The 22,811-nt window shown below is 39.4% G+C and overlaps 1 protein-coding gene across 7 annotated transcripts in view; it reads right to left on the reverse strand.

Moving 5' to 3' along the window:
* Window positions 1-22,811, reverse strand: part of ZNF521 (zinc finger protein 521) — a 298,275-nt gene that overhangs the window by 21,501 nt on the left and 253,963 nt on the right. The window contains exon 7 of one of the 7 annotated variants that reach the window (XM_081262585.1): window positions 872-22,444. The exons of 3 other annotated variants lie outside the window; for them this stretch is intronic. In XM_081262585.1, the coding sequence (XP_081118711.1) occupies window positions 22,256-22,444 (189 nt within the window). In that variant the 3' untranslated portion in view covers window positions 872-22,255. Of the gene's footprint in view, window positions 1-871; window positions 22,487-22,811 lie in introns of those variants that run through there. 3 more of the 7 variants (XM_081262580.1, XM_081262579.1, XM_081262584.1) reach the window with 3 other exon arrangements.

A 22,811-nucleotide genomic window follows, 5' to 3' on the forward strand; every position in this document is an offset into this window, starting at 1 on the left:
CCAGCTCTTCCTTCCCCTGTTTCAGAATTAAATTATTTGTGAAGGAGATTGATAACGGGAATATGCCCCCTTCCCACAGTGAGAATCACTGTCAATAGTGGACAGTTAGGACGGTCTGTGGAGACCCTGTCGTGGCCCTCAGTGGGGCTGGAGGAAAAAAAAATAAGAAAAAAAGTGACAAGGAATTTCACTACTGATGAGGAAACTTCATTTTATTTTTTCTTATTTAAAATGTACCTGCTTTGAGTAACTAGTACTGGCCTCGAAGTACATTTGGCAGTAAACTACTTTAGTGCAGGCTCTTTTACCTCGGTATTGATTTCAAATATGTCTGAAAAGTATTTTTCACAAGACATACTCAAAATACTGATGAGAGCAAATAACTGTCCTATTTCCTTAAAAATCAAAGCAATTATGATCAGAGGTTTATAAACAATAAAAAATTTAAATACCCAAAACACACTCTTAGATTTCTCATAGCGTTTGCTATCCCAACGTCTTATAATCCTACAGAAAGGTTTTTAATTAAAAAAAAATTACAAAAAATAAAAAAAGTATCAGAAACTATGGCACTAGTTATCTAAATGATGATATACTGACAGAATTTGGGGGTGATTTTTAAAATTTGACCATAATCAATGTAAAAAAGAAATCGATTTAATAAAACATCATTTTTATATTGAAATCTATTAATGTGGATAAAATTCATTCTTTGTATTTTTCCCTATTTCCTACAATAGACTTTGGCATTGTTTCTAATTTTAATGCAGCACTAAACATTTACATCTTTGTATATATAAATATAAACACATGTGTATATATATATGTTATATATACATGTTGGTATATATAATATATATATATATATATATATATATATATATATATATATATATATATATATTAATCAGGTATTTTTGAATGAAGTGTTTACAGAATGCTCCAGTTTTCAAAAGGACTCTAATAAAGGATGACACATTGGAACTTCTCCAGTGTTTTTTTCATGTGCCTATGTTGAGATATTGCAAATCATGTGCTTTAAATAAATTGTCCATAAGAGTTGGCAATAGTTGAGTCTTAGATCAGGACTTTCATCCTAAACCCAAGCCATAGGGGTCTCTTCAGAGGTGCAAAGAACTGAGCAAATATATATACATATACATCACTTACTGCAACAGATTGAAGTCTCTTCTATGAAGGAGTTATGCTTTGCATGTAAGAGATAAGAATGCAAATCATTTTTGAGAAGGACAAGAGTAGGGCATGTGAAATATAAGCTTATACAAAAGTAAAAATCCCTGGTATAAGTAACATAAAAATGAGAAAGTGGCATGAAAAGTGATAGACATGAGTCCTCTTGGTGTGGAGATGCCTGCACAACACTGAGGTCCCTTGGTCTCATTTTTCTTTGCTCCAGCCCAATTGAGGGCCACAACAGGTCTCTGCAGTACTGGCTGTCCACCCAAACAGTGATTATCATGGTGGGAAGAAGGCACATTCCCAGAGGTTCTTTGGAAACGGGCATATTTGTGTTTGGGAGGCAAAAAATCCCAGATGACTTTGCTCCATCCTCCCTCAAGGGCTGGCCCTCATTGCCTTTGAGAGTCCCTGGGGATGTTTCTGCTGTCCCCGGACCCATGTGTTATTCCAAGTCCTTTAAACATATGCAAAGTCTCCTTTCACTCTCTGAAGGAGGAATGGCATGTCTCAGCCACACAGTTTATCCAACTGGCTTGTAGGTGTGGCAAAGAACAGATGCCAGGTCACAGTCTCAAGACATGACTGGAGATCCTCTTGGAAGACAAACCAGTTGCTTCATGAGAGTGATCAGTGATTTTGTGTTTTGGGGAAAAAAAAAAATCATAGACATCATTTATTTAGAAAAGGGGCTAAGAAGCAAGTGGAAAGATAAAATATAGGCAACAGAAGCACCAAGCTGAAAAGGCAGGCTCCCGAGGCATGGCCTGCACTTGCCCTGGCTACCGACCATACCGCAGAGCCAGTCCCGAGACACTGAGGACACAAATGTGCACAAGCAAAGTGGGAAACCTGCTGCCAGGCCTTCCTCAAGCAGCCTTCTCTGTGTAGGAGTTTCAGCTTTAGGTCTGGAGGAAACCACTCCACTAGAACAAAGCAGTGGGTAATCTCACCAATTTTACACAGCAATTCACAGTCCCCAAAGTACTTTAATGCAATGACAGGTTATGAGAAAAAATATCTGTTCCAATGAAGGGAAAGTGTTTTACATAATCGAGAAGAACATCAGTGCAACATTGGTGGAGGTGGGGGGTGATGACAGAGAAGGAAGTGCAAGAGAAGGAAACTTCTGTAATCCCACAGAGAGCCATATTCTACTCTGCAAAAAGCCATCTCCTGGAGACCCCATGTCTAAGTAACTGAAAATTGCAAACCATTAATCCCAGTTATGAACAGTTGTTTTACACGAGGGGGGTTCGTGTTTAAAGGAAAAAAAATCAAATCCACAACACACCTTAAAGCTTAAAAGAAGATCCATCTAGGTATGATACCTTAATAGCAAGGTTTCAAAAACACTCTTTATGGTAAAGGGCCCCATTTGGAAGGAATGTGCTCTTTTTTTTTGTTTTTCCTTCTGTAAATGTGAAATTAAACTTAGGAAGCTAAAAATCCAGATGAGGGTCTTAAAAATTCCCTCCTAGCACCATGTATTTCTTTTTAAAATATGAGATGCCTTCCATTTTATAAGACTGGAATTCTCATCTTGGGCTTGGCATTCTAACAAATGATTAATTCAGCCTCCTCCTCTCTGAGAGCTGACCACATTTGCTGGTCAAACGGTTTAATCCTATTTTATATGCAAGCCAAGAAAAATATTTTTAAATAAAAATAAAACCCCACGATCCTCTGAAACTGTTCACCTTGCAATCTTGATCTGCTCCTGTTTTCCTGCCATCTTGATGTGAATTTGAATTTTTGTACCTACAACAGTGATGAAGTTAAGCTTTGGAGGAAAGCCGGGGGGGGGCAGGGAAGGGGAAATCTACCTTCCCAGGATTGAAAAAATTAAATTTCCACCCCCAAAAGTTGTGCCCACAGATTGCTCTGACTTTTTCCAATTCTTTGGCAGAGACCACGTCTCGTCTGTGCTTTGTAACCCTCTCTTGGCATCGTCAAAATGTTAAGTGGCAGTGGTAATAAAAATAAAAACAGCATTTGAATGGGAGTTTTGTGAAATCTGTTGATTCAAAGATGTTAATCATTTTTACCATGACTTGTCTATTTATAGGCTTTTGTTTCAGACAAATTCTGACAAGCTTTTAAAACTAGGAAAAAGAGCCAGCATGCTATTTTAAAAAGGAATGAAAAAAAAAAAAAAAACAAGCTTTCCACTAATTCACTATGCCATTAGAATCTCGAATTTAAACTGCAGTTATATTCAATTTAAATGAGATGTTTTCGAACCAGATGAAATAGTAGGCAACTGTGGCTCAGAAACAATGAAAGGCGGGAAGAAATATAAAGATTAAATGTGGCTGTTTCTTTCAACAGATGGTGACAGCACTGTGGCAGCCTGTTGTTTTTTCTTTAGTTGAAGAACACAAACATCCGTAATCAATCATCACTGATTAACTAATTATATTACCCTTCCTTTTATCACTTGGGTTGGACCTTTATCTGTAAACACGGAGGATAATCAGTATGCTCTTATTTTTGGAGAGGCATATTCCAGTTCACATACGGTTATGTAGTTTACAGGCTGCAAACAGAATTTCTACATTACCGTCAACCTTTAAGCACTACTGCTTCTTTTTTCCCCTTCATTTTTTATTTTTTTTTTTTAAACAAAAGCAATTGGTTTCCAACAGGCTGGATAATAAGTCTTTTGACCTGCATTCTTCTTTGACCCAGTAAGGTCACCCTTGTGCTCGGGCATATAGCTGACTTAGGAAATGCCTGCAAGTCCTACATTTCATCTTCTGCCCACTCAAAATAAAGCTTTCTTTAAATGTGTCTGTACGGGTCCCTGAAGGCCAAAGAGGCATCCCTGTAGTGGGCAATGGAGGGACAGAAGCTGCTGCCTTTATTAATGAATGCAGACCATTATGAGTCTGGCTGGCTCCTTCCCTGTTCCCAGAAGCATATACTGTACGTGACTTAAAATGCTAGAATATTGACACAAAGCGAGCCGGGCACCCCTAAGGAAAATTACTCCTTGGATATAATGTAGGCTCGTAACAGCTATTAGAGTACAAAATAAAACCCTCCGGGATCAGACTGACATATACCGCATTCTACCTAGTCCTCAAACATTAGAAGAATTTCTTTGTGGAGGCATTCTCAAGGACAGCATTAAACTGACTTTTGTAGCAATCTGCAACAGCTTTTTGGCTTAGAGCTTTTAGTACTAAATCTCTGGTTTGAATCAATATAAGTACTATATCTTGTACATTAATCAATACATTTGGTTCAATACATGTTCTATTAAATTATACTTTCTAATCAAGATTTTTACATTTCTACCCTCTCTCTTTTGAATTCCCAACTTCTTCCACTAGTAAAATAGTTTTAAAAGTGTATACAGCTAATGATGACAGGATACTGAGTTATTTCCCCTGTATATTAGGGAAAAAAATAGTCACAAAAGGCAAAGGGTGGCCTTTAAGCATCTTAATAAGGTCAACAGGATGTGAATGTTAATAAATTAACATTTTCAAAGTCTATACAATTACAAATGTACTCATAATTTTAAATTAGTTAAAAGGGAATCACTATGGCACTGGAAGTACCATTAGTTCTAAAAATTACATGGAAGACCTAAATTACCCTGAGTTCCATTTATCCCCCATTTGGCCATCCCATAGTTTCCACTGTCCACAAACTATATGCCTCTGGCTGAAGAAATTTTGGGTAATTGTGTTTTCATAGGCCTTACCTGGTAAGCATCATGAATGTATATGTGGACATGAACATTTTTGTGAGACATGTTATAATTCAGTGGATATTCTTTAAAAGATAAATACCTTTTTCCCAAAGTGGGTTGAGAATTAAAAAAAAAAAAAGTCCTGACACATAGCATATTTCCCATATTCAGGAAAGTCAATTCATGATTTTTACATTTGAAGAATTTACTAGAATGAGTTTTCTATTCTTTTATTATGACATAGCAGTGGCATTTCTGAAACTGTCTGTCATGATAGGCTTTTGCCCCTCTCCTTAATGCCACGAATGTTGCATTTACGATCATGTTTGCACTGACAGAATTTTCCTCTTTATTTTTTCATATGGTAATGTCATCACCATGAACTTACAGAGACACTGATGCATTTTCTTTTGACATTTAACAGTTCGTATGGGCTTGGGCTGACATCTCAAAGCATTTTCTGGGTGACACTAAGCTATATTAAAGCAAAAGGTGAAATGGCATCATCAGAAGTGATCAAAAAATACAAGATACTAAAGACAGAAAAGGACAATTAGGTTGTTTAGTTTGTCCCTCTGCAAAAACAGAATTCTCCTGTGAAGTTTATACTCCGGGGCAGTTTTAAATGATTCTGGCAATGAAATTTCCATCACATCTCCCAGAGGAAATGACTTCTTATTCTAATAAACCTCACCAAAGGACATTTTTGTTGTTTTTGTTCTCTGGACACTTATTAATAAGCCCAGAAAAGGTGATCTGAGATAATCTTGCAGTAGGTGGGCATTGGCATGTTCCTCTGTTCATTGAGGAGCCTTGACCATGTACCCATAGTATAAAGTTCTTCTATCTCAACCAAAGTAACCCATTAGACAATCCAATAACCATTTCCAGTCATTACACAAAATACAAGCCATTTATGTGGTGGGTTTTAGAGATGAGTCTGCAATGAGAGGGAAGAAGGCTGCAGAGTGGGCCTAACAGCAGGGTTTCCCACCTTAGCACCACTGACATTTGGGGCTGGACAATTATTGGTTCAGGGTGGGGGGTGAGGGGGTCCTGTCCTGGGCACAATGGGATGCTTGACAGCCTCCCAGGCCTCTACAACATGCACTTCCATACCTGTGGCAACCGTTAGTGTCCCTAGATAGTGTCACATATCATCTGATGGGGAAAAAAATCATCACTCTCACTTTTGAACCACTGCCTTATTATACTGTGTGAAAAACATTTATGAACGAATGAATGACAGCTTGGCCATGAGGAAAGTTTTGCATTCAAGGAATCTGAAGTATCTACAGGGATGACTGGTCTAAGCAGGAAAGAGAAAGGCGGGTCTGTGCAGGAAGTTGAGTAGCTCTACCTAGGAGGTTTTGCCATTGGCCTGTCTTGTCACCGACAAGTTTTCCAAGATAACATTAAGTAGGAAGTCAGACACAAGAACAGGTGGGGCTGGGGAAGACACACAATTGTTCTGAATTTTCTTTGTGTTGAAAATACATTGAACTTGTGGTACTTGAGTATGTGGCTTAGTCTTCAGTCTATGAGGTTATCTCCTCCACCTTAAGAAAATAAAAGCATTGCAAAGGGACATATATACACCATATGGGACTGTACTGCATGGTGTTTTTAAGCATAGTCATGGGTGAGAGTGGGCAGTTGTCCAGAAACTGTGGAAAGGATTCTTTGAGATACATAATAAATGGCACTGTTGTGTGAGGAACAGAATCTCTTCAGCAATGTTCACTCAATCACCAAAATTCTTAGTCGTTCCACACACTATTAGTGAATGAAGAGGGTACCTTATAGTGGCAATTAACCAATGCCACTTCAGGAATATTCGGCAATTCAATAATATATAAAGGGATGATGCAAATATTAAACTCTGGAATTAGAATTTAGGATATGAAAACAAATATGTACTTTGAAAGAAATAGATATTTCTATTTGAAGCATCCACCTTCAATTTGTTGGTCTAGGTTCAATTGCAGTGGCAATTGCACCTGTAAGTAATACAGCAGAGAAGCTAAGACTTGGTTTCTGAGCTGAGAGGGGCCTTGCAACATCTGGTGCAGTATCTCATTTTATAGACCAGAGTTGGAGCCAACTTTCAAAGTCTTCTGGCTAGTCCTGCAACTGAATTAGCTTCAGGCATGAAGTCTTCTTGTTGAATGTCCCTGGTGGCTGTGTTCTAGTTTCTGAGCTGTGTCAGCTGCACAGATGAAGGGTGCTCACCACTACAACCCTCACCATCTCCCAGGAGAGACAGGGAGCTATGGGCCCAGACCAAAGTCCCTTCAACTTCTGTGGGAACTGTGAGTTTGGCTCTCAGAGGAGTTTCCCTGCTTGGTGCTGGAGAGATTGGGGGAGGGGGTAAAGGGGAGGGAAAAAGGGATTGAATAGAGAAAAGAACATGAGCAAACATAGGACATGGGGGTGCATGCCTGTAATCCCAGCTGCTCGAGAGGCTGAGGCAGGAGCATCATCAACTTTGAGGCCAGCCCAGGCAACTCAGTGAGTCCCTGTTTCAGAAAATGTAAAAAGTATGAAATTGTAGCTTAGTGCTAGAGTGCTCCTGGGTTCAATCCTCAGTCCTCTAACAAAACACAGAAGTAAAACGGAGAGTCCCAGAGATCAGAAGACAAAGACTTGTTAGGAATCCAATGTGGTGGGGCTCAAGATCCATGAGTCTCTACAGAGAGGTGGGCAATCAGTTTGGCAAGGGCCACATTCACTTTTAAAAATTTGTTTGTACAATATTTATCCTATTTGGAAAAGTACATGATGATTTACAATGTAGCAAGAACACCCAGTTAAATCAGCAGAGCCCTATTCAAATATGAGTCTTCAGGAGCCTGAGTAAAGACTAATTTTTTTGAATAATGCAATGCCCAAGCTGCAAATGCAGAACAATGCCTAGTATTTTGACAATTAAACATTAATATAGAACTAAAACAAACCACTTGTCCATCCACTTCAAGAGGACAAATTGCACTGTTGGGTCATATATGGGAAATGTGAACATTATAACAATTCCATTTTCTGAGAATAAACAGTCATAAAATTTGAGTTGCAAACTGACCCCTAACTGTTTTACATATGGGACAGGCTTGAACATATCCCCCTTTGCAGCAGACAATAATATGCACTATCTCCTGTATGGAAAAAAATTTTTTTAAGTGTCCAATTGGAAGAACAAGCTAAAAAATGCAAAATGGCCACTGGGAAATATATTAAAAATATAAAGCTGATTTTGAAAAGAAGACAATAAATTGAGCAACTTGTTCACTTGCATGAAGCCAAAAGTAAATTTAAATCAAACTATATAAAGACAGCACAGGAAAAGTGAGAGAGGCCAGGGCATATTCTGCTCAGATTCTGGAACTGCAGGATCCCAGCATACTGTAGGACAGAAGGCTTTGATAGGCAATACTGTCTAATAAGATATTCAGGGATTAAGTCAGTGCTTCACAGACAGATGTGTCCATGTGCCAGTTGTTGCTAAGCTTTAATTTTTTTCCCCTGTAATGTTTAATTTATCACACTGGTGCTTTCTAAACTAGAACATCTGTAAACAAGGTTAAGAATGACCTCCTTCCAATTTTACATCCATGAACAGTGCCCCTTCTTCGTGCTCTAATTTTAGATACCTTAAAGATAAATAAATCTGTGGAAGGAAGAGGGAAAAAAAATAAGGCTTGTCTGATGCTGTAATGTGTTCATCTTGGGCGAATACAAATTTCCTCTCTGCCAGGCTCTCGGGTGCACACAACTGGCTCTTGATTCTGAAGCCATATTCAGGCTTCCCTTTCCCAGTCAAACGCAATTAAACAAACTTCTGCTAAATATTTAACAGCCTTGTGTAGTAATTAGCGGCAAATAATGGGAGCTTAAATTGATAATTGCTCAGAAATGTTCTCTTAAAAAGAACAAATTTCCTGCTCCTCCCTTTTCTTTTAGATTTTTGAATCTTAGAAAAAAAAATTTTAAGAGGATCTAATGAAATGAGCCATCATCACATCCCATGACCCAAGATCTTGCAGTCAAGTTGGGGATGTTTTGCCATCAGCTGGAAGATTCTGCCTGCATCACTTACTGCACTTCTGTGTTTAAATCCATTGAAATTTAGTTAGGTACTGAAGCTGTTGGAATGGGGGCATTGATTTAAAAACTGACTGGCAGCCTTAGGATTTAAACTCTGGCCCATCAGATTCAAAAGGTCATCTGATTAGAATGGGAGAGGCACGGGGCATTGTAATTTATATTCAAAGGGTAACCTTTGTAGGGAGAAGGAGAGAGCCAAGACTCTCTGCTTTTCCACTCCATAGGAACAAGGATTCCCTTCAACCGAATTCCAGTAATTGTGAAAAATAGTTTATCAAACTCGGGCACAAAGCAAGAGAAGTGCCACTTTCTTGTAGTATATTATTATTCCTTTTATTGAAAACACTGCCACTCTAGGAGGTAAACTTATAACAAGTCAAACATGTTATAAGTCATTAAGAATAACAGAAAACATCTTTCCCCACCATAAGCAACCCAATGCTTGTCTGCCAAGTGATTTCCTTTAGTAAATACGCATAAAAATAAAACAGTCAAAGGACAACATTGATTTCACATAATTAAACTGTGTTAAGTGTGAGCCACGTCCTGAGAGTGTGTGTGCATGTGTGCCCATGTGCATTTTCGTGCCTGAGCAAATGAGTGTGTTGTGCAGGGCGGAACTGAGTGACACATGGATTCCACAGGTGAAGTCCCTAGTGTTTACTTCTGACCTTCCTGTCCTTCAGAAACATTCCTACATGGGGGAATGCAATTTGAAGAAGCCCTTGTTTTCAATTCTAAGTATTCAATTCCAAGTAAGTCTTTTTAAAAAAGTGCAAATACTTCACAGGCCCGGTTCTATTTGGTTTGTCTTCCACTTTACAAAATCCTGGTTTTGAAGGAGAGAAAACTTCATGCTTTGGTTTGGTGCCTGTTTCCCTTGCTGGCTTTTCTGAAAAATGTTTGTGAGTCCTGTAGACAGTTTCAGGTCCCTTTCTTTAACAGTTTCCCTTTTCCTGGCTCTCTGAAGTCATCCATATTTGCCAGCAAATTCACACACATGGAAAGAAAAAATCAGGAATGCTGCATGTACTTCTTATTCCCTGTTGAAGGGTGTCTTGAGATGTGTTTTTGATCTCTCTTGTCCACCATTTCCTCTGAGAATCTTTAGGGTCCCCCACCCTAAAGATTCCCCAACCCCCATCCTGTCCTTTGCTCTACCAAGAAGAGCTCCTTCCTGCTGCAGAAACCCACAGGTGAGACTTCCCTTCTACTCCTATCTTCTGGGCACCTATTCTGCTTTGCCTTAGGTCTCTGAGGGAAAGATGCCTCGCCTCTCCTAGTACACTTATTGGAGAGACAGCTCTTTCATTCCTTTGCACAAGGAAGTGCTATAGCAATGACAAAAGTAATCTATAATCCTCACATCCTTACATAATTTGCTACTCCAAGTTAATCTGAATTCATTACAATAAAGTAATATAATTAAAAAAAAACAACACCCAAACTCTTAAAAGTGAAGTACTTAACATGATCCTGGCAGAAAGACAGTCTTGACTAGCAGAGGTCCAGGCGTCAGGCATGGTGCATCCTCATGCAAATCCAAAGGTGAGCCATAAACAAGTACACACAGCAACACTGCCAGGCAAAAAGGGCCAGGCAACGGGAGGCCTCATTCTAATCAGTCCTCAAAGGAACCTGCCACACAGAAGTGGCACTTATTCTAATTTAAAGCCCTCATGCTTGCTTCAGTGTTGCAAAATTTATAAAAGAATAACTTCATTAAACCGCCTGGCACTTCAAACACAAATGCAAACCAGCCACAACACAGAAGGAGCTGGACAAGAGGAAGAGAAATATTCCCAGAGAGTTGTTAGCACAGATACTAAAATAAAGTCTGCACTGTGGTGCTTCTGCCTCTCCAACAACGTGGTTTGCGTGCAACTTTCCTTCACCAAGGACTTCTGCCACATGGCTCTTTACTTCTGTCATGAGGCCTGTTGCTCTTGCGAGTCTGCTTAATAACATTGAAAATCATTCAAAGCAGTTGGGCAAGCCTCGTCACATGCAGAAATACATCTGGCAGTACATAAATGAATGCTATTCAATGTTCTTTTCCTGGTCTGCAGAGGAGATTGGTTCTGAACACCCCACTATTACAGTTCCCATTTACTTGGGTATATATTTCAGGCTCACATAACTTGTTGAAAAACTAACGGAAAAAACTTCCCCCTTCACTCTGGCATTCAAGAAAGCAAGCAAGAATAAAGGTTAAGTGGAAACAATCTTTTGAATCTATGTACAGGGCTAGAGAAAAGTTATTGGCATATCCTAAAGCCTACTTTTAAGGAAACTTTTTTTTTTTTCTGCCATGAATCAGAATCATGGAAGTGCTACAGTAAAATAACTTCAGGCTAGATTCTGAAGCTACAAGGCAGTCTGTGTCAGAACACACATCATTTCATGCTGAACTGCCAGCTTATTTCTCAAAATCATTTTTTTTCTTTCTTTCTTTTTTTTTTTTTTTAGAATGCTATGAAAAGACAAATCCAGAAGCCTGTGTGAAAACACCAAGCCTCTGAGAAAGTATGTGTCACACACGAGTTGGACTACACATCACAGTCCAGAGAGATCCCAATAATGAATGGTTCCTTTCCTGTTCAGTGTTTTTATCACCCAAGTACAAATCTGTGCTAAATTCTCCTTCAAAGAGAAGAGAGTAAGCGTTCAAAAATCTTGAAAATGGTAATCTCTGGATGGTTAAGAGGAAATGGCCTTGGGGGGAGTAAAAGGGGCATCTCTCCAAAGGTTTTTTAAAAGACTGTTCATCCCAATTGTCTTTCGGAGTTTTGGAGTGGGATTCTTATTGCTAGTCACAAGGGAGACCTGTGCTAGGGGACCCACGCCAGGCTGGCTGGAGGTCAGACTGATATGAAAATTTAAGTTATCGCCCCAAAATTCAGTGTGCCATGAGTCACAATATTCCTAGAATAAACAAATATTTAAATGAAGATTTAAATGAAGTCTATTATCCCTATACTATTGTTTTCTAGTTCGGAAAGCTCTTCAACATTCAAATGATGTAATATATCAGTAAAAGTAAATTTGTATTCTTTTTCCTCTTTGTGAATAAAACAGGGATAATCAGATGGAGTGAATAAACTAATTCAATTACAGGCAGCCTTTATTAGATAATAAAATATGGATTATTGATCTTGTGGAGTTGGCAATTTGCATGAGGCAATGAACAAAACCTGGAAGAGCCCAATCTAAAGCTGTTTTTGTTCATGCCAGAGTTTATTAGATACTGTTTTCACTTCTGAAAAACCACCAAAATAAAACACCACTAACTAATTAAGCCCAGCATTCCAAAAGGGTGAAAATAGAAGGTTAACACAGAGGGCTGGGCTGGGGGCCTGAGAAAGTCCTTTAGGCCCGGGGGGACCCCTTGCTGTACCCTACAATGGAGGGAGAAAATAAAAAGCCAGGCTCTTTCCCCTTGTCTATGGAGTGGCATGTGAGAACTTATTTGGTGAACCCCAATTTACCTCCCAGGCATCTTACTACACATCCAATCTAGTCCTGTAATAAGAGTGAATGTGTTGCTGTGTCTCTGGCACTTGTGAGGTGGCCCTGTTTGAAATACAATGCTGGACGGTCCGGGCAAAGTCCTTTGTCTCTTATTTCTTAAAAAATGCAGTAATCAACCCCCGTTAGAAAGAAAGCAGCTCTGAATATGAGGGTCACGTGGAAAGGAAAGCCTGTACAGCCAACACTAAGGGGAAAAAAGGGAAGGTGAGCTATGATATACGACGCATATTTACACACCTCAGTTCTGCCTTCCCGTGTCCCTGATAAATCTGCCCCAAGATGCTATGGCAGGCTGATTGCTATTTGTGCTCTGCTACAAAGTGCAGGCCCGACCCTCTCCAGTAGTCTTTGTAAACTTCTCCCAGCTCTTCCTTTTGACCAAGTTCACATCCTCTCTACCCTTTTACAGGCCACATCCGCCTGCCCCCCACATAGCAGCACAAACACAAATATGTTCTTTTCCCCTCTTTTTTTTTTTTTAAACAGAGTAGACTGGGCTCTGTGTTTGGGTAGGCATCCCTCCAATGCCTAGGTAAGCGTACATGTGGTATGTTTTCAAAAATGACTCCAATAAAAGGGAGGAATGAGAGATGCTAAACAATGCCGCACAAAGTTGCAGACTGTTCGGCTACAGTCCAGAAAATGAATCCAATTTTTCATTCTGTCATTATAAATATTTCATTGCAAATGGTACTGATTTTCTGCAACTGTGGTTAAGCAAAGGGCCTCTGTGTGAATATTTAAGAAAAAAAAAACTGGGAGGAAGACAACGAAGAAGAGGGAGGGGGAATTAAAGGTTAGCAACCAATTAATTTCTTACTTGAAATGTAAAAGATGCTGGGAGAAATTCAACAGTGATGTAGTGTGTGACTCAAAGAAGAAGAAGAAAAAAACATTTACTCTGCTCTTCTTCTGACAGTTTCTCATAAAATATCTGCAGTCCATCTATCTTTTAGTACTCCAGGCTCCTCTGGAGAGCAGAAAATGGTGGTTTAAAGCTCACTTCAGTGCCAGTCTGCGGGAGATTGCTTTCCACAGGACCCCCGCTGATGGAGGCCTAGGGGAAGAGGCCCAGGAGTTATTCAATCAGCCCGAGACTCTGGGGCGGCTGGGGGTCCTTTGAGGGCTGATTATAAAGCTGCCCTCCTGTTGCCTGCCTCGGAACAGAACGAAATGAGCAGCCTCTTGCTGAGAAGATTCTGCAAGAAGGAATTTCACCTGTCATGGAGTTTGTCAGAATTTCAGGATTTATCTTGGTGCAAAATTAATAAAATACCAACCAGGATTTCAGGCTGACTACTCAGCTGTGTCATCTCAAAGTGATCTTTCACCCAGGAAAACCTGGACAGTGAGCACAGACATTCTTGCCCTACTTTTCCTTGGGAGGATGAACGAGGTGACGTGACAAATGCCACCCAAACATCAGGCCGGGACGGTGAGCCAATTACACACAAGGCTGCGTCACGTGTGGGTGCTACTGTCTTCTCGCGTGACCTCTCACCCTGCTGCGGTTCTTCTAAGGCCTCTTTGGAATTAGCTCGAGTCTGAGTATCAAAAGGCCATTCTGGAGTTTATAACACAGTAGGTCCCCTATGGCATCACATCCGTTAAGTTCATACACTGGTATTTCAGGCCTGGATTTGATTTATCTTTTTAAAAGGACTACTAACGCTGCACTATGTTAAGGGCACATCTTATGAAACATTACAGATTCATCCAGGGTCAGCCACCAACAACAAGGTACAGTCTGAGCTCTGGTTTTAACACACACTCTCCTCTGGTCCCATCAACCTTCCTGGGCCCGGCAGACAGTGGGAGGAGTGAGGAGCGAGGAGGAAGGGAACCCAAAGGGGATGCTGTGAACCTCTGCTGGCTTGCTGCCGTTTTGCAGCAAGTTCGTCCATCTCTGCTCCTGCCACTTCAGCTGTTCCACCACGGCTATTTTATCACGGCACAGGCTTTGCTCATTTTGAACTGGGGCCTCCATAGCCCCAAGGTAATTAGCTCTGGTCCTCAGAGCCAGTGGCACCACATTACAGATGAGGCCATGTTTGGGGCCTGGGTTGGTGCTCACACCACTAGCTGGCCGGAGTCAACGGACACAGTGGGCAAACACTTCTCAGAACCACATTCTCAGATTCCAGACACTGAACTCAGCTTGCGAACATGGTGAACTTGGATTGCGATGTATACCTTGTGTTGTGTCCCTGGCCTCCCATGGCTGGGAACATGGGTATCTCTTACTCACTGGTGATTAGCAGCGCATCCTCGACTCTCGGAGTCAGGGATAGGTTTAAGGTAATTGCTGCTTCTTTGTCTATTTTCTAATTGACACTTTCTAAATGAGACATTGAACAACCTTATAGCGTGTTCCTTGCAGTTCTTCCCCTAGTTAAATGACAGTCCTGTTTTGGAGAACCACCTTTACAAATCAGTTAGTCATCTGATGATATTAACACCATGAGATCTCAGGAGAAAGAGAGAGAGAGGGAAAAGAGGAGAGAATGCACTCGGAAGTGAGCGCGCAGATGGTGGGGGGACCCAGGGTGCTCTCTGCAGGCTTCAGTGGAGATGCATTAACTCCACAGAGGGATAAGGGCTTCCCACCAGTACTGTCATGAATTATAACTGAGTACGGGAGTGAGGTCTTGGTGCCTGTCTCACAGCAAATATACTGTTCCATTTTCCTGCACAATGACCTTTCACCCTTATAAACTCAAAGCACTGCACAGCACACTGCTGATTTTTAATGGTATCACAGTAGCCTTTTATATGTCTAGAAGGCACACAAGCTTAGCAGATGTGCCCAGTGGTGTCAGTCAGACAATTATAAAATTAAGTTTTGGCAATGCAAAACAGGAAACCTTTGATGGGCGATTCATGTTTTCAGGAAGAGATGGTCTTCTGCCAGCTGAGGAGCTCCATCAATGCAGGAGGAGGGCCACACAAGGAAGAAGCACACCCCCCACCCCCCAACACACACACACCAGTGGAGGAAAAAGCCTCACTTTTGCAAACTTTCCCCTCCTATGCAAAAGCAGTTCCTGCCCAGTGAGTTCTCCACTTACTCATTCAATGAAGTTATCAATGAAGGAGACCTGTTATTTTAGGCAGTTTGAAATTTCACCACTTTTAAAAAGGACTCGTTTACCCTGCCTTTCACTCCCCTTCAGAGCCTGGGAGTTGCTGTTCTAAATGACAGCACCCCAAGCAGTGCTTTTAAGCACCATTCATCTCACCCGCCCCATCTCAGGCTTTTCCAGAACACTGCTCTCCCTCCAATAAGGGAAACTTACTCCTTCATAGCTGCAGGGCAGAGCCTGTTACGAGCTGTAGATTCGCTGCAAATATAACAATAAAGGATACAAATGTGAATTCCTCTTAAAATACATGTTTGGTTCTGAAGCCGCCTTGCCTTAGCAAACCCGATCAAGGGCAGTCTATCAATCTTTCTCCAAATGCACAGAATAGCACGTGACGGTGTGAGGGAGCACTACCTCAATGGGTTGAGAAAGATGCTGAAGTCAATTCTTTGCTCATTTCAGATGACTGGTGGTTAAGGTCCATGATTACCATCTCTTTTACCCTAATAATCACAACAGTTGAATATGGAAGTGATGTTTTCCAATAGACAAAAGTTTGTAAACACAATAGGTCTATTCTTGGCACTTTATCTCTCCTAAGGTGGGGAGATGGATCAATGTGTGGAGTAAACATCTAAAATAGTAACATGTGGGAATTCAAGGTGCCTGTCTGGGTTGCAGAATGTTCTAGAAATTTGGGTTTCCAGATCTCTCCAAAGGATCTGACTACACAGGCACTGCAACACAGAGCTCTGTCTTCACAGGACACTCTTGCCTGCAGTCTCTCACTCCTAATGGAGGCAGATCTTCCGGTGCTGTGGCAGCAGGCTGTCTTGGCCACATGGAAGATGGCAGGGCCAGCAAAGCCCAGCCAAAGCAGAATGTGGCAGAGGTGATGAGCACTTCCAGGGGGTGGGGAGGGAGGGGGCTGCAGAACTGGCCGCAGTGCTCTTCAGTACACCCTAGCTGGATGCTCCATAAAGCCGCACTGATGGCAGTTCAGAGATGGCCATCTGTCGTCAACTCTGGGCCAGACAAAAAAATAATGTAATGGCAGCTCGCTAACAACAGGGCTGTTGGAGGAGGGAATGCATCCTAGAACGAAGAGGTGGTGCTCCCTCTTTAATAGCGAAAATCAGCCATCGATATGAACATCAAGAAATTAATGGATGGAGAATTTTTTAAAACTGAGCTGGGGTGCGGTAGAAGCGATTCAAATGCAAATAAAGAGGTTTCCGCTTATTGCTATTACCTCTGTTGCCCTTACTTCACTCACATTAACCACTTGGTTCTTGAAAATTTGACGACCAGGACACATGGTAAAGCAGTGAGGGCCAAATTTAGAAAAAGGTGAGCCCAGGTTGTGCCTCCAAGCATGCATACACAGATTAGGCATTTATTGGTACAAAACGGGTAATTGAAAATGCATTTACTCATTTAGTCCAAATGAGTTCATTGTGACAATCATGCTTATCTTTCTGTATGCTTGCTTAATTTCTAGATGTCATTTTATTAAAAAGCAAAATAAAACTACCTCATCTTTAGATGCTTTATGAATGCTATAAAATTGCAAGCTCCCTCTTTTTTTCAAGAAAAACCCTAGCTTTTTCAACACTGCATAAATAGAGGGAGACTGGAACATAATAGTCAAACTGAGGTTAGGTTTGCCATGCCTATTTCTGTGTCCTATATGATTAACTTTCTGCCTTCAATGGTAAGGCCAATCAATCGTGATTGAATTATCCAATATTAACAGCTGAAAGTGATCAAAACTAATGGTGGAAACATAGCACCAATCAATAAATCAATGCAAATGATTCGGTTCCTGGAGATCTGATCAAATAAAAGAGATAGATCAATTTAACCACTGAGCAAATTAAGTGGAGGTTGCTGTAGCACCAATTTGCTTCTAAAGCCCTGCAGGCCCACAAAGCAAAGAAATGAGGCAATGTATAAAATGGACCAGTTCCAGAACCACACACTCATTTGACACAATTTATACTCCTACAAATCTCAAAATCTTTGTGATGTGTTTAGGGGCTGACCGAAGCACAAGGATCTAAGGGAAGAGTGTCAAGGGACACAGCCCAAACCAACCAGAAAGGGGCAGGAATGACTCTTTCAGACTGACTTTCCTCCAAACAGAATATTACAGAATCACATATGCCAGGTCTAGACATGGCGACCGGCAAATATTCCCATCCAGGGGCCTTAGAGGAAGACCATAAGATAGGAGGCAAGGCAGGATGGTGTTTTGATTTTTATTGTTTAAGTGGGAATAATAAAAAAAATTTTAAGTTCTGTGAGAAATATAAGTTAAACACTTGAAAAAATCAGAAAAGTTGTGAGAAGGTTGGTATTGGGGTAAAACAGATTCACGAGAACTTTGTTTAGATGTGCTATATGTAGTTACATCCACTTCCCCATTCCTCCTGTTTGCAAGAAGAGGTCAACCTCCTGGAGAGGAAAATATGTAAACAACATAAACTAAAATTAACCTTTCTGTCCACCACACCAGGTCCCACCTTGACTTTTATGGAGAGGCAAGACTAAACTTTTCACTTTGGCCACACCCCCTTAATAGGAGGGGGTTGTTGTGTTGCCTTGAAATTACATTTCTAAAACCAAGTATAAATGTTTCATTTTAGTTAGATGCTAAAACATGAAGCAAAAGAAAATGCAAGACTCCTAACCATGTGAAAAAGATGAACGCTTAAAAAACTTAACGTGAAACTATGTCAAAGTATGATTAACTGAAAAATTATTCCATGAAATGAAGAAAACCAAGGATGATTCGAATGTGTCTGAGGTAGAGATTTTATTTCTAAGAGGCATCTTGACTTTATTTTCTTAGGTCAGCACTAAGAACACAGGATGAAGACCAGTGAAGCAATGTTCAATGAGTGCCTATTACACATCCTTTGAAACTAGCCTGAACAGCTCCCACATGATTCCCTCAGTTGTAGAATAAATACTTCCTCTCTTGGAATACAACTGATTACATGTTATCTCATGCAAGAGTTGTTTATGTGCATATCTTTGCTAGTAAACTGTAAGTATGGTATATTCCTAATCATTTTGGCATCATGGTAAATTTAGAAAGAATCATATTTTTGTGATAAGAAAATATATTCATTAAAAATTATCTGGGCACTGGAATTAATTACAGCAGAATATATGGCACTTGCAATTTTTAACCATTGAATAGGACTCCTAAATGCTTCAAAATATAGAATTCGATCATTTGAGACACACATTGGAAGTGTCTTTATTGAAAAGACAAGTTTGGGGCAAAAAGCTAAGTTAGTGGGGAACCCAGTGAGGCTCTGATCAGCCACATTTCAATGTAGGATTGTTGTCTTGTATGTCCCACCCCATATGTGGTAATTCATTTCTCTTTTAGAAATATGACCCCAAAACTTAAAGTACGCATCACAATCAGATGATATGGTGGAAAAGATGATTTGAGAAGAAAATCCAACAGCTCTTTTGAGACAATGACATCTTTCAAATTTAGTGATATTTGAACATCTTGGTATATCCCTCAGGATGTCAAATGACAACTGTATTTCGAATGTGGAAAACACTGCCTTTATAATTTAATGGAGGGAAGGGAAAAATATCACAATCATCTTTGATTTCAAAGGAATTGAAATAGCAGAATCTCAGACCCTAAATTCAGGCTGGGCATATTTGCTCCATCCTCACGGTAGGAATTCCCTTAGTCTCTACGAAAGGTCTAACATGACAGCTGGTAGGACTTTCTAAGCAGACACATTGGGAGAGGATGATTTTTATCACTGCCATCCAATTGCAGCTTTTCGAGAGGCAACAATTAAATAGCAATTCATGTACTGGAAGAAAGTGGTCTATTCAACAGATTTTTACAAACATACCACTTGCTCACACCTGTATAAACCACTTTGGATACAAATACATATTGTAGGATATTATTCTTGGACCATACATCCTCTCTCAAAGCAGATTCCCTAAGTTCTGTTGAAAAAAAAAAGAAAAAAGAAAACTAAGGTCTATTAGGAAAACATGTGAAACACTGAACATGTTCATTCATTTTTAAAATAATAAAGTGTGTATTTAGTTCATATAATGAACTCTTATTCCAAAGCTCTTCTCCCCTCCTGCTAGCACCAAGGCAGCCTTTGACGTGTATTAGATTTTCTTATAAAAATGGGGTGGGGGAAATTTTACTGAAAGAGAAAGATTATTATAATCTATATTTATATCTCTGGACTGGAATTAGAACATCTAGTCAGCAAGGTTTAGGAACTGCCTGTAGATTGTAGCTTCCATACTGGCAAAAGGTATATGTCCTCATGGCCTAGTTAGAGTGCTACATAGAAACAGAGGTGTCATTTGGCCTAACCCTAAAAAGAGTGATGATTTGATGATGTTCAAAGGATGGTGCCTGAGTGCTTGATTTCCAAACAATGGATAGTGTAAAACAAGGAACTATCTAAGTTCTGACTGGTTTTATAGGCAATGAAAATGAAAGCAACTCAGCACCATCTACATCTGTATGTACATACCCAGATGTATATAAAAACTTGGGCACTGCACACACAAGTGCAGTGGCAATTTTCATTAGTTTTGCTTCCTCTCCATATATAGACGTGCATAGACATATAGACATGTCCACATACGCATGTAAGTTTTATATTCAACAAAGCATGTCTATCCACACACAATAAACATCTTATGTTTTTAATTGGGTATAAACAGTGAAAGAAATGTAAATCATCATGATCATGCAATTGTCTTTGTGCCATTAAAAATACTCCACAGTGATGTTACTGGGTGACTCTGGAATGTTTAATCTATACTTACCCTATTATTCTCACCCTAAGAGGCAAATAAATTATATGCGTTAAGTTTTCTAATAGGATTTCAGCTCTTGGACATCTGGTCTTATAGGTTCCTGCATAAAGTCCTTCCTTCTAATCTTTAGTGGCATAAACAAGTAGATGAGTTCAAGTGGTTAAAAATTCACATTTATTTTACATATAAAATGACTTCATTTTCTAATGTTATTATTTACAATCATTTTCTTAATTTCAGTTGATTTTCCCCCCCTCATCCTAGTTTTTGTATACTTAACCATTCCCATTTTATATTCAGGATATAAAAGAAATCAATATTTTGAAATTACATTAATCCCATCCTCTAAGGTAATTTGGGTAATGAAAGCAAATGCACAGGACCATGAACCCCTAAGGTTTAAACATAAAAATGAAACACTCTTAAAACTAGAAAAAGTGAACTTCTGGTCCATTTTTTCTCAATGTGTTGTAACTAAAGCCACTGCTATTACTGAGCATTTTAGAAAATAGTCCTACACAGATATTCCCATGACTGCAGATTATAGCTTTGAGAAATATTGACTATAAAGTCAATATTTCATCTCAGATTCATAATAATTATCACATTCTAACCATAGGTACTATTCTTATCTAAGGAATGGGGCACACATTAAGCCTGAGTGTTTATATCAAGACCAAATATATATGATTCTGAGGGACTGGCAAACTAATGCTTATAGCCTTGAATTACAGAACAAGCCTTATTTGTGCCCAGATTACAATTTGAATGAAGAAGTCAGAAATGTTTTGAGAGATGCTTGACTTCACAAGGTCACAAAGATTCAGAAAGAGTTGTATGTTCTGTACTAATGCGGGGCTTCTGTGATCTCCTTGACACTTTGAGAGAGTCTGCAAAGTCAAAATTATTTTCATAGTAATATTAGACATTATATGACATTCACACCCTCACTGCCTCAAGAGTGTGCTATAGAATTTTCTAGAGGTTACATGATGTATGATGACATCATCTCTGAAAGCCAACAGAATGTGTGCTGTATCCTGTGTTTATTAACACATTCCCCAATTTGAATTTCTATTATGGAAAATATCACTAGATAGTAACCTGCATAAGCCCAAGTCCTTTGTGATGCTCAATAATTTCTCAAAATGTAAAGAGCTCCTGAGATTAAAGAGTTTGAAAACCACAGGTCTATCTTGATCATAGAAAAGAGTGAATATTGTATGTTCCATGAAACCCTAAATCATAAGAGAAATCTGGAGTCCTTAAGAATGTGCTTTATTGCTTAATTTTGTCTGAGCTAAAGAAGCCACTGCCATTGTGTTGGGTCATTTAACGAAAGACACTGAAGATACAAGTAGGTTGGAATCTATGAATATAGTACAAAAGTGGAAGTTTGTTGCAAACATTTTTTTCAAGACTGTTAGACAGATATAAGTCCCTACAGAATCTACTTTGATTTTTAACTATTAGTTCATTCCGTCTCATAATTTACATACTCATTAACAGTATGACTAGGCATACTGACCATATCTTTTAGATTCATAAAACCAAATCCAAAATTATAACATTTTTAAATAAAAAGTTAGATTATTTTAGTAAGATGTGCTTTTAAACAATAATATAACTGGCTTATTTTGTATATTCAATTGGCAAACAGGTGTGATGGAATAGAATTTTTAGAAGTGATAAAAGGTGAGATGGTAACTTGCATTTTACTCCACTGACATGATGACAATGAAATGGGCTTATCCACTTTTAAATATAGTTCTTATTTCATCTCTGTAACTTGCTCCTTGTTTACTTATAGAATGATAACTGAGAAGATAAATTGCAAGTCTTTTATTTTGATACATAATTCACATATACCTGGCTTTGCCAGAGCACAGGGAGGCACAAAGGTGCCCCAAAGGCTCCATGTGGGGTGCAGGCTGAGAAGCAGGTAGGCTCTTAGTTCCTCAGTCTTGCCTCTACCTGATAACCAGATCAGCTCCTGTTGCAGGGATTCAGTGATGAAAACTAATTGCACCTCTCACTTTAGGAGGAATAATTTTATTATTAATAATAATATTCACAATACCCAAATAATTTTAAGTCATTGAAGTTATGAACTCCAATTTCCTCTACAGGAACCAACAAGATTTAAGAAAACCCATGTTACTCTTATATCCCTTCCTTAGAAAGATGAGGATATCTACCTATTTTCCAGATGATGTAACAGAAAGAAAAAGCATTAGTTTTATTCTATGACTAGTGACATTTCTTGGATAGAATTCAGGTCTCTGACTCATATTTTAATTGCCAGTCTATTGCTCAGACTAATCAAAATAATCAAACATTTATGTTATATAATATACCTT

Source organism: Spermophilus citellus (genome assembly GCF_964194105.1).
Source record: "Spermophilus citellus genome assembly, chromosome: 12".
NCBI classification, from domain to species: Eukaryota; Metazoa; Chordata; class Mammalia; order Rodentia; family Sciuridae; genus Spermophilus; species Spermophilus citellus.